The sequence below is a fragment of the Salmo salar genome, chromosome ssa22 (assembly GCF_905237065.1).
Source record: "Salmo salar chromosome ssa22, Ssal_v3.1, whole genome shotgun sequence".
Taxonomy (NCBI): Eukaryota; Metazoa; Chordata; class Actinopteri; order Salmoniformes; family Salmonidae; genus Salmo; species Salmo salar.
Window position 1 is genome coordinate 37,320,709 of NC_059463.1, and position 13,392 is coordinate 37,334,100.

The 13,392-nt window shown below is 40.4% G+C and overlaps 1 protein-coding gene across 1 annotated transcript in view; it reads right to left on the minus strand.

Moving 5' to 3' along the window:
• LOC106583565 (protein hinderin) overlaps nt 1–13,041 on the minus strand; it is a 31,538-nt gene extending 18,497 nt beyond the window's left edge. The window contains exons 1-4 of the mRNA XM_014167899.2: nt 12,895–13,041; nt 10,796–10,831; nt 3,137–3,408; nt 2,597–2,697 (exon numbers count right to left, since the gene is read on the minus strand). Coding sequence (XP_014023374.1) covers nt 2,597–2,697; nt 3,137–3,408; nt 10,796–10,831; nt 12,895–12,949 — 464 coding nt within the window. The 5' untranslated portion in view covers nt 12,950–13,041. The remainder of the gene's footprint in view (nt 1–2,596; nt 2,698–3,136; nt 3,409–10,795; nt 10,832–12,894) is intronic.
• Nucleotides 13,042–13,392: the final 351 nt, after the last annotated feature.

Consider the following 13,392-nt stretch of genomic DNA (forward strand, 5'->3'; position numbering starts at 1 on the left):
TGAGGAGAGGAAACCCCAACTTAATTAGGCCAATAATCCATAGCCTAACTGTTAAATGTCCCTGGCTTTATAAATCATCCATATACAGTATCAGTCAAAAGTTTGGACACACCTACTCATTCCAGGATTTTTCGTTATTTTTACATTGTAGAATAATAGTGAAGACATCAAAACTATGAAATAACACATATGGAATCATGTAGTAACCAAAAAAGTGTTAAAAACATCTAAATATATTCTATATATTTGAGATTCTTCAAAGTAGCAACCCTTTGCCTTAATGACAGCTTTGCACACTCTTGGCTTGCTTCTGTTGTCTGTTTGAGTGTGTTTAATCGCCTACTGATTCCGTGAGCACTTAAGCCTCATGCAACGGAAAAAGGTTTGACTAAGCAATTTCACAGATTTGGCTGTTTTTAATATTTGCTCTGCTATAATAACGGCTTTACAATTGTTTTTCGTTAGAACAGACTGGTATTACTTTGAATTTATTTAGTGTTGTTTACACTATTCCAAACAGGCAGAAAAATAATATAGTAATCTAACAGCACCTTTGTCACACACATGCACGCAGCTCTCACTCCTATACCCTCCTTTTTCTTGATCTCTTTATTGTAATTATTACAATTATTTTTATACACATCATTATAATAAGTAATGTCGTTATGATTAGTAGGCTTTGTATAGTAGCCTTGTGTAACCACCATCGAGCTGTAGGCCTAAGAGCGTGTCCTGTCTAGTCTTAATACCGTAACTTTCTGAGGCCTATATTTCAATATACTCTATAGGCTACTGTATCAATCAATAATTCCTTCATGCCATCACACAGCATACGAGACATTCAGGCTTTGAAATGCAATCAAGCATTTTTGTTATAAAATTAAATAAAGGGAGCTTTGAATAATTAACTTAAACAATAAATAAACCGCAACGTAAATGTTTTTAGTCTGCTGTAATAAAGACTATATATTTATTTCATTAGAATAGACTCTCTGAGGTACACTTATTTATTTAGTATTGTTTACACTGATCCAAATGGTCAGAAAAAATTATAATATTGTAATCTAACAGCAACTGTTTGGCACACATAATACTCACGCAATGCTTGCTCTTATACCATCCTTTTTCTTGATCTCCAGTAGTTTCCACAACTAAGTCAAATGTCTTCCATAGATCTGACTTCCCCTGTGACCTAAATAGCTTTTTACCACCTGAGGAACATTGCCAAGGTAGGGCCGCTTCTCTCTCAGGCTGATGCAGAGACTCAGCCATGCTTTTATTACAAGTAGGCTTGACTACTGTAATGCTCTCCTGTCTGGTCTACCCAAGAAATCCATTGGTCAACTGCAAAACATATAAAATGCTGCAGCACGGGTACTGACCAAGACCAGACGGAGAGTACACATTACACCGGTTTAAGGTCTCTGCACTGGCTGCCTATGAGTTTTAGAATTAATTTTAAGATTATTCTATTGGTTTTTAGACATGCTTTTAAGTTATGTACCCAGTAGGTCCCTCAGGTCCTCTGGCATTGGCCTTTTAATTATCCCAAAGCCTAGGACCAAGAGGCATGCAGAAGCAGCCTTTCATTATTAGGCCCCCAGCCTCTGGAATAGCCTGCCAGAGAACCTGAAGGTGGCCGAAACTGTGGACATATTTAAAAGAGATCTTAGAACAGATATTTGTAGCTTTGCTTTTCCTTGCAGTGCTTTTTAGATGTTCAGTGTGTCTCATTCTTTTGTTTTTTATCCTCTTATGTTTGTTGTGTAGTAAATATTTCAGCTTTTATTTTCATTGTTTTTATTTTTCCTGTAAATAAAGCTTTCCTATAAATAAAATTTCCACCTTTCCTATAAATAAAGCTTGATTTGATTTCCCTCCTTAACAACCAGTAAACAATCGCCCGTTTCAAGTTTATTTTTCACGTCCTCCACATCCATTTTGCTGTCACGTGTTACTGTGTTCGGAGTTTGTTATAACCAATTGATTGATGTGATAACTATAGGCTATAGGTCAGGCTCTGTTGGTCACATGCATGCGATGCTTACATGTTTCACGTAAAGAGAGCAAGGATTGAGGGAATAGGCAATTTTTTTCATAAACAAATTAGGGATTTCGGTAACATAACTTTTCTGTCAGAAACAAGTAAGAAACTAAATGGCTGAAATTACATTGTAGCTTCAGCACGGACAGCGCAATAAACACTCGCTGTGCTGTGGTGCCTTTTCGCTGCAGTAGGGAGGAGAGCGAGACAACGTGCACCAGTAACACAGGCACTCGCTGTATTTTTTTTTAACACAGTGTGACCATCGGACTCTTTTCTGAGTAATTTTTGTGTCTTAATTATTTCATCAAACAGTGTGTCAGACAAGCTCAGTAGATATGTAGTTGATTTTATTCAAACACATAGGGTGTGTCTGTTTATATATGGAAAAATAAGTTTAAACGTTTCAACCAATCGATTGGTCGAAAGAACAGGACGACTATGGGTCGACCAAGATTTTTTTTTTTGTCGGGGACAGCCCTAATATCTCTACACCCCCACTCCCTGCCAAACACACAGACAAAATCCCTCATATGTTGAATGAGCAGTTACCTGGCCAGCTCCTGGATGAGGTTGGTGATGCGCCGTTTATCCTCGGGACAGAGGTCCTTCAGAGAGGCCCTGCTCTTAGCCTGGGTCACCTCAGAGAGTACCTGAGCAAAAGACAGTTTTTTTATGAATCATATAAAACAGAAAGCCTTAGATCATGAAAAAAAAAAAGAGCGCAATGACTTTTGGCAAGCATCGAGCAACAGTGCAGTATATTGAGTGATACTACCCTATTGAATGTCAGCCTGTTTCTGCTTTTTTATCTTACCTGGTTTGGCCAAATTAGCTAGCACTGTTTAATCAGGCATGTGATCAGCACCAGAACAACATAGTACATCTGAGAAAAGAGGGTGGGCTTGGGTTTTGGCCAATATCAATTTTATTCAGAATAAATCAGAAATGTTTGATTCATCCACATCCCTGTTGAATGAAGAAATAGCTGTGTACCCAGGTTTTATGTTTGCATGGGCCTGTTCCGACTGGAGAGGTTATCAGCTAGTAACCAGTTAGGGTCAAGGGAGAGGTCCCTCTTGGCAAACCTACCTGCGAGTTGGTGAGGAGATGCTGCCGAGTGGCTGGGTTGGGGGATGGGACTGTGGCTTCAGGTGCGAACTGGAGCTGCCCTCTACCCATGGAGGACTCAGAGACAGAGGACAGGGAAAGAGGCTGGCCTCGCTTTTTATTGCCCCATCTCAGAGAAGCCTCTCCTCGGATCTGACAGCCATATTTGGCCCTCATTTTCACCTTTCTTTCACTGCTGTTGGACCAGGAGCCCGACTTAAAAGCTGTCCGAAAGTGTCCCTCTTTGTTCACTCCTGAGAGAAAGAGATGTGGAAAAATGCAGTAACGTTAGCAGCCAGCAATAGGAAAAGTGGTGTTGGGTTTTATTTCACTTATTAGATGTGATGCATTACCATTTACAGTAGATGTAGGCCTAAGTATGAATGGACTGTAATGCACTAAGAGGTTTATATTGTATTAACATAGATTGAGCAACATATAATAGACATGACTAACTGGAGGGTTGCTGGCTAGTAGGAGTGTAGGCTGAGTAGACTCGTGACACACACACACAATGCCTGGTTGTGGGGCCACTCATGGACAGGTTTATGTGAGGAACTGATAGAGGGGAGAATGGCTGTGGCACAAGAACAGGCACTGTCCTTGGGTGTCTGACTCTCGGGTACACACATGAAGATAAGCTAGAAGACAACTATGCTTGGCAACAAAGATGCGTCTAGAGGCTGGGACCAGCCTGCACGCCAACGATAGGATGAGTAAGTTTAAACCACGCTCATCCTCCCTCTGACAGGCCAGCAGTGAGCGGGAACTATCTCTGTCAGAGTATTTAATGAAGAACTTATGATGTCATTTTCAGTTCTCTGTTTGCCATGCGAGGTGTTACAGTGAACCCGTATATACGAAGATTGCATTTACCATTTATTCTGCTTGACTAATTCTATTAATAAACAGCTGAAAATATATTCAGTAATCTAGTGTTAAATTTTGTTCTGATACCAGAATTGAATTGACGCAGCCCTAACAATTGGTGACCCCGACGTGATTCTGGTAGAAGGACTTCGCTGGAACTTGTCCGGCCGATTGGCCATCGCTCTCGACGGACGGTGTGTATCACAAATCCTGACCGGTCAAACAAAAGGTAAGCAGACACCTATTGTGAATAACTAAAGTTCTGCATATTGGCATTATCCAAATTTATTTTGTGAAACACCTGTTTGATGTAAGTGATTAAATTGTGGAACGTCCACCTGTTATATTAATAATTTGATTTTGAAACAATTTTGAGAGTTGTGGTGTGATAAATGCAATCTTGAAACCGATCGATCGTTGATGATATAACAAGTGAATGTAATGTACTAGGTATTGAAGTACCAAGTGTGTATGTGGTTAGTCGGTGTACTTAACCGGAATGAGTGTGGGTGGATGTAGGTATAACAGCGATTGTAATGTACTAGGTATTGAAGTACCAAGTGTGTATGTGGTTAGTCGGCGTACTTAACTGGAATGAGTGTGGATGGATCTAGGTATAACAGCGATTGTAATGTACTAGGTATTGAAGTACCAAGTGTGTATGTGGTTAGTCGGCGTACTTAACCGGAATGAATGTGGATGGATCTAGGTATAACAGCGATTGTAATGTACTAGGTATTGAAGTACCAAGTTTGAGTGTGGCTGTCAAGTCTGGGACTGGAAGCAAGACTGAAGGAAGATTGGGAGGTCAACCTAATCGTATGACTGAAGTACATTAGATACTAGTCGGCGTACTGTCTCAAGTGTGAATGATCTACGGATAAAGGTGTTATACTGAGTAACCATTGAATGACTGAAGTACATTAGTGTAACGCCCTGGCCATAGAGAGGGTTTTTTTGTTCTTTATTTTGGTTAGGCCAGGGTGTTACATTGGGTGGGCGTTCTATGTTCCTTTTTCTATGTTTTGGTATTTCTTTGTTTTGGGCCATGTGTGTGGCTCCCAATCAGGCACAGCTGATGCTCGTTGCTGCTGATTGGGAGTCACACATAAGGAGCATGTTTTTCCTTTGGGTTTTGTGGGTAATTGTTTCTGTTTAGAGTATTTTCCTAACAGGACTGTTTGCTGTCGTTTTTTGTTCATTTTGTAGTGTTCTCTTGTTTTTTTGTATTAAAATTCTAATGATGAACACATCCTCTGCTGCACCTTGGTTCCCTCTTACAGACAGCCGTTACAATTAGATACTAGTCGGCGTACTGTATCAAGTGTGAATGATCTACGGATAAAGGGGTTATACTGAGTAACCATTGAATGACTGAAGTACATTAGATACTAGTCGGCGTACTGTATCAAGTGTGAATGATCTACGGATAAAGGGGTTATACTGAGTAAACCACTGAATGACTGAAGTACATTGGGTATTAAGTCAGCGTACTAATACCAAGTTTGAGTGACCTGCGGGTAAATAAGAGGTCGGGGACGGTCGACCTGAGTTATATCATCTAGCGCTGGGGAAATAAATAACGTTAGGAACGTACGTTAGAGACGTAAATTGACATTGATAGTTAGGTTACCATAGACTGAAATTGAAAGGGATATAAATTAACATTGATAGTTAGGTTACCATAGACTGAAATTGAATATGACCAACCAGGAGACCGAGAGGGTGCTGAAAGCACTGAAGTTAACACTAGAGATTAATGGGGGTAGAGACTGGAAAGAGTGGAAAAGGAGGGGGAAAATTATACAGGGAATGGATAAGAGAAGGTAGTATTAATGCACCCAACAGACTCCCAGTCGACGGGGAGCCCGGTAGAATATTGGAAACGCTAAAACGAAAAACAGACAAAACCTGTTCCGAATGGAAGCAGGAGGGGGAAGCGCGTAAAGGAATTGCAGGAATTTACGGGAGTTGAGCGATACATGGAGTTAATTTTATTTTACAGGGACGATGCACATTAAACACAGTTATGTATAATGGCAGGGTATTCCTAGCAAATAGAATGGGCCTGTTTGCAGACAAACTGAAGGGGTTTTAAGGTTTTAAGCAATCTTGGGTCAAATTAGTCAAATAGTATGTTAAAATATGGGGTTTCATAGATTGGAAGTAAAATATTTTATCCAAGGGTACTGTATGTTCAATTAAAGTACACAGAACCGTTGAGGAAGTTTAAAACAAATTATTAATGATTTGAAGAAGTACAGGGGAGTTATTATTAGGTTTTGTTTGTAGTTAACTTTTGGGTTTCTGAATCGGTGTAGTATGAGGAAATGCTGACCAAGTGGTTATTTTATGGAAAGGAGCACTTAGCTATCTTTGGGAAAAATACCTAGGGACAGGATATCTTAAAGGGGTATACACACATGGCATTTTGAAGTTTTGTTTTCTGAGTTTTAATTAAACACGTTAAATTATTTTGATAGGGAATGTTCTGGGAACTTGAGATACAAAATGTGGATAAAGTTCTTAGCCTTCATTTGTCTAATGTAGTAAGAAACACAGTTCTGAAAGGGTGGTATGACTTTTGACCCCTCTGGTGACTTTTCCTTTTGTGGTCTGATCAGCCGCAATGAAAAGCCATTTGGATGGTGAATTTAAGGTCATTTGTAATACTGACTTTAAAGGAATTTGTATAACTGATAATTATGATGGAGTTAAAGTTCTTAGACACAATTGATAATTTGAACCAATGAGAAGACTAAAAGGGCAAAGCCTTAGACTAAGGGTAGGCTTCCTTAAGTCTATTTTCCTAGAACAATAAGGGTACATTACTTTTCCTTTGTGGAGTAGTACAGATTAGTCATTTTTGATCTGATTATGTTATTTGAACTCCTATAATGATTTGTTTAGATATGCAGCAATATTGATACATGGCTTGAGCCATGTATAAATAGGGGGAGTATGGTAGGGCAGGCGATAGAACAAGTTAGGATAATTACTTAAACAAAAACATTTTTTGTAGAATATCCATTCCAACATTTGGAAATTGACTTATTGAACTATTCCGAATTGAAGAAGGGGTGTTTAACAAGAATAGATAAGTATAGCAAATGGGTAGAAGCGTTCCCAACTTACTTGGTGGACATGATTATGGTAGCTAAAATAGTAAGTCAAGATATTATCCCTAGAGTTGGTTTATTAGGAGCCATCTTATTAAATGATGGATGACAGTTTAGCTAATCAGGTAGAGCCTATAGAATGACAGAGTTAGAGATACCAGAACAGATAGACATAGAAGTTGAAGTAATACTAACAGAACACATGAGAAGACTGTTTGTTAACCAAACCCGTATGTCCAAGAATTTGTGTCCAACAGGTGAATTACAGGAGAAGGTAATTCACTCAGTACAACCAGGAGACTGGGTGTGGATCCAGTCCCTGAGGAGAAAAGACGGGAAGCAGCCCCGTGGGGAAGGCCCATACCAGGTTCTGTTAAACCACTGCCTTTGCCATTAGAAAAGCTGAGAGAGTCACTTGGGTCCACGTTACCCACTGCAAGGAGGTATGTACACATATCCACTGCTGATCACACAGAGTTAGGAGAAGAACCGATACCAACAGGGTCCGGGGGTTACCTCCTTAACGAAGATTTCCTATCCCGACCGTTCATCACTGTGTGTGCTCCTAGAGGTGTGAGTATGGGGTGGTACCTAGCAGCGAGACTAAGGGCAGGAGAGGGTTGGCGGTTTTTGGGAAGAGTAGAGACTCTGAGCTGCATCATAGTCTAATCTTTCTGATACATTCAGATCCACCACCTTCCAGTACTAATCATAGGATACCGTTGTCATTGAGAAGAAGTAGAAGATAAACTATATAATACACTGATGAGTGAAAGATGAATAGAAAATGTTTAACCTCACAGCACCTATAACTGATGTAGAGTGGGCTAGTACCAGAAAAGGACGCATACGACAGAAATTACCACAAAGAGTGGTTAACTTGCGCCCTGGGGTTATAGGTCCAACCAGTTCCAGTTAGTCATCAGAGGTCAGTTATAGGAGGCTAAAGTAGGCACAGGAGGAGTTTTGACCAGGATGGGATTAGCTTTGTCTAGATGGATGCTATTGGCATCCTCAGGGAAGTTCCAGATGAATACAAAGCTATGAATCAAATATGTGAAGGTTTTAACACTACATTATTTTGGTGGGTGACAATAAATAAAAATGTGGATTGGATTAATGACATCTTTTATAATCAACAGATTCATGAATGAAACCGGGGATGCAGTAAAGAGGTTCTCTGACCAATTATCCGCCACCTCCCTCATGACCTGGTAAAATAGACTGACTCTCGATATGTTACTGGCAAAGGAGGATGGTGTAGGTAGAATGATTAGGTTCATTGCTGTACGTACATTCCTGATAACACAGCCCATGTTTGGGAAATGGAAAAGTGTTGTAGGAACTGTATTATGGGCAGCTTTCACCTGTATGAGTGTGTTTGGGTTGTGTGGTTGTTGTTTGGTCCCGTGTGCGAGAGGTCTCATTTCCAGGGTTCTGGAGAGATAAATAACGGAGCAGATGGTGAGTTCAGACCAGTGGGACGACAACTACCTACCGCCGAGCCTGGTGGAGGATTCATTCAACTATGAGGAGCCCATGATAAGATGAGACCATCTTCAGAGTTTCCTGAATTAGTTTGATTTTGTGTGAAATTTCTGAATCCAATAAAAATAGATGTGTTATAATGTATGTGAAATATTTAGCCAATCAGGTGGATGTAATGAAAGGTTTGACTAAAAGATTTCACTCAGAAACCTTATAACCTGTTGAAATGTATTCGAAATACAGCTATAATAATGGGTAAAAAACTATATTCCAATACTGTGTGAGTAAGACACTGTTACCAGAATGAGCTGGGCAGAGTTGATAAGACGACCTTGGGAAGGGAACAGGAGAAGAAGCCTCCCTAAGTTAGGGAGAGTAACAACGGCCTGGGAACGGCAGGTGGGCAGGAGATTAGAAGACAGGTGGCAAGGTTGATAAGGAATGTATGTGTACTGTGGGAAGAATACAGCCGCCTAAAGCTGGGTTGAGTTCTTTACTGATGTGTGTGTAACAGAGATTTGTTAACTATTCTCGCACTGCACTGACAGGTATGGCTGAGCAACTAGAGGCTACCACTACAACCACTAGACAAAATAGATTGGAGTTGGATATGATATTGGCTAATAATGGGGGGTGTATAAAACGTTTGGTGAACAATGCTGTACTTTTATCCCTAATAACACTAGCCCTGATGGTAGCATTACCAAAGCCCTACTGGGACTTGACAAGCTATCTGCTGAAATGAAGGGTGTAGCGGGGGTATACAAGGGGAATTGGCTGAATACCTTTTTTGGTAAGTACACATCTATGGTGGTTACTGGATTTCTGACCCTAGTGCTTATGTTCCTATTATTGATGTGTTGTGCTGCCTGTATAATCCCTTGCTTGAGAAAGTCTCTTACAGATGTTGTCAGAGCAACCGGAATGATGCCCTTGATGGAAGTGACCCCAGGGGACACTGAATCCAGCTCTGGGCAAAAGAAGGGTCTGTCTGATGACGATCCTTGGTTTGCTGTTGGGGAAGTGGTTGAATAAAGCTTATCCAAAATGTCCTCATATGTATTGAATGTAGTGGCAGGTGGATGTGAAGGTTTTAAGTTCTGGGACAAAGAGTCTGTCCCATACATGTTAGGTGTAGCCACTGCCGCAGGAAGGTCTTCTTTTTATACTTTTTTAATTAATATGTTCTGAATTTATCCTGTGTACTATTTGTCTTTCCTTATGTGAAGGTTTGAAGTTCCTGGGTGGCTGGTAGTCAACCTAGTACAAGTTAGGTGTAGCTGGAGGACTGAAGGTTTTTTGTTATCGTTATTGCCTATTAATAAAAGTGTTTGTATTGTATTTTAGTGAGTGACACCCTAGCGGGTGTCAAAAGGGGGAATCCTAAATTTCTCTGAAATTTCTTATTGTGGAATGTTCACACCCTTTGGGTGTGAAAAGGGGGATTGTTGGGTTTTATTTCACTTATTAGATGTGATGCATTACCATTTACAGTAGATGTAGGCCTAAGTATGAATGGACTGTAATGCACTAAGAGGTTTATATTGTATTAACATAGAATGAGCAACATATAATAGACATGACTAACTGGAGGGTTGCTGGCTAGTAGGAGTGTAGGCTGAGTAGACTCGTGACACACACACACAATGCCTGGTTGTGGGGCCACTCATGGACAGGTGTATGTGAGGAACTGATAGAGGGGAGAATGGCTGTGGCACAAGAACAGGCACTGTCCTTGGGTGTCTGACTCTCGGGTACACACATGAAGATAAGCTAGAAGACAACTATGCTTGGCAACAAAGATGCGTCTTAGAGGCTGGGACCAGCCTGCACGCCAACGATAGGATGAGTAAGTTTAAACCACGCTCATCCTCCCTCTGACAGGCCAGCAGTGAGCGGGAACTATCTCTGTCAGAGTATTTAATGAAGAACTTATGTCATTTTCAGTTCTCTGTTTGCCATGCGAGGTGTTACAGTGAACCCGTATATACGAAGATTGCATTTACCATTTATTCTGCTTGACTAATTCTATTAATAAACAGCTGAAAATATATTCAGTAGCCTAGTGGTAAATTTTGTTCTGATACCAGAATTGAATTGACGCAGCCCTAACAGTGGTCAGAACTAACTCACACATGCCTTTGACAAGTGCTAATGTCCTCACCTGGAATGAACACCACAGGTTGGTCTTCATCTGATGCTGTGTGAATTGAATTAGGAAATATATTTGATGGTCTCTAACAAGACCCTCACTTCAATAAAAATCAGCATGTTGTAATTGGCTTAAGCCAGCCACTGAACTGGGTTCAGAAAGTGGCTGGCATTTGTTAATTAGCCGACATTAGCCAACTTCCCAAAAATAGAAAGTGGACTCCTAATTAGTTAACTAGGTGAAATTAGCTACATTTAGCTAACATTTAGCTCTTATACAGAACAACTTATGCATTAAGTCCATACATTTTCATACTGGTCCCCCAAGGAAATCGAACCCACAACCCTGGCGTTGCAAGCACCATGCTCTACCAACTAAGCCACACGGGACTACAAACATTTGACAAGGTATTTCATTGGTTCTTCATTCATTGGTACTTCATTGCCAGAAGAAACGGACCCTACCGCTACGCGTGTTTACACTGAGCAAGGAACACAATCATGGTTACATTAAGACACTGGAGCAGGCGCGAGATATGGGTCGGAAATTGTACCTCAATGCAGTTATGGGATGTGCCACTGTACTTCAAATTGTAACTTTATCTACACTACTCCATCGAAAAGATTGAAATACTGCTAGTTTTCCCAGGAAAAACCGCCGTTTTCGTCCTTATGCTAGCTACCAGTAGCCACTATGGAATGGCATGTTGTGTTGAACAAGAAAGGAGTTGATTGGCTGACATTGCCATTCCAAAATGGCTGCGGTGGCTACTGCTAGTTAGCATGAGGATGAAAATGGCAGTTTTCTGGGAAAACTAGCAATATTTCAATCTTCGTGATGGAGCAGTATAAATCAAAAATGTGGAATTCAGTGGCATATCCCATCCTTACATTGAATTCTACATCAGGCAGAAATAAGCATTTGAATCTGGAATAGATCCACAGGAAAGTATAATTACAACTTTTTCACATTTCTACCACCTGGAGCATGCTCAGAACCATGTAAACATGTGCACAAGCTCCGCAAGTATGTATGCTTCTTCTTCTGCATGTATTTTTATGTTGTGTGTACGCTTCAGGTGATATAAATCTTCTACACACTACCAGCACTTTGAAAAGTTGATGTAAATATATACTTTCTTGTGGATAGATTGTCTCACATTCCTACCGCCAAAAGGACCAACCACATGGACAACTGGTAAAGTACATTAAAATATAATTTTATTCAACATTTGGCTTGTAGAGGTCACAAGAAAGTTTCCTGATTCAAACATTAATTTCTGCCAGAAGTAGAATTCAATGTCAAGGTTATAGGCAAATCCAATCCCTGCATTGTGGTACATTTCCTACCCATATTTCACACTGGCAACATGGTGTCTTTAAAGCAATCAAATCGAACTTTACTTGTCACATGCAACGAATGCAACAAGTGTACACCTTACCGTGAAATTCTTACTTACAAGCCCTTAACCAACAGTGCAGTTAAAGAAGAGTTAAGAAATATACTAGAGTTACTAAATAAACTAAAGTAAAAAATCATTTAAAAAGTAACAATAACAAGGCTATATATATAGGGGATACCGGTACCGAGTCAGTGTGCGGGGGTACAGGTTAGTTGAGGTAATTTGTACATGTAGGTAGGGGTGAAGTAACTATGCATAGATAATAAACAGCAAGTAGCAGCAGTATACAAAACAAATGGAGGGGGGTAAAGCTGTTATGGAGCCATTTGGTCCTAGACTTGGCGCTCTGGTACCGCTTGCCGTGCGGTAATGATTGCGTTCCGACCTCAATGCAGTTCATGTCTTAAACAAGCGTAACGATAGGGTCGGTATCTTCTGGCAAGGTATATCACATCCCCTGACTAACAAACTAGCTACCGATCAGTTTTCCAGACAGATGAGAAACCACTAGCTAGCTAACGTAAACTAGCCAATTAAATCCAGATTTGCTAACGTTAGCTAGCATAATTTAATGTTTACAGCTAGTTACCAAATTCACCACACAACACCAGGCATGTTAGTTAAACGTATCCAACCTTCATCAACATACTGACAATATCGACTATAAGATACGGGGGCTGTCTTTGATAGAAACCAAGTAAAAGGATACTGTCATTAATCCAAAAAAATCCTAAATCGTTCTTTCCCGTTTCTGCCGCAGCCATATTGAATCAACCGCCACTCCCAAGATGCCAAGGGTTGCCAGGTTCTTCTTCTTTGGGATTTGATTGGTGGATCGGATTCAACTTTTACGTGCATACACCGCCACCTACTGTACTGGAGTGTAAAGCCAGGCACGGTCTACAGACATTAAATTCTCTTCATTAATCCTGTTCCTCTAGTCTAAGTGAAACACCACATTTACATTTACATTTTAGTCATTTAGCAGACGCTCTTATCCAGAGCGACTTACAGTAGTGAATGCATACATTTCATACAATATTATTATAATTTCTTCCCGTACTGGTCCCCCGTGGGAATCAAACCCACAACCCTGGCGTTGCAAACACCATGCTCTACCAACTGAGCCACACGGGACCAAATACAGTACATCGATGTTGTAATAGTAATTTCCAGGTGAACAAAAAGGAGAGCAGTCATTGATAAG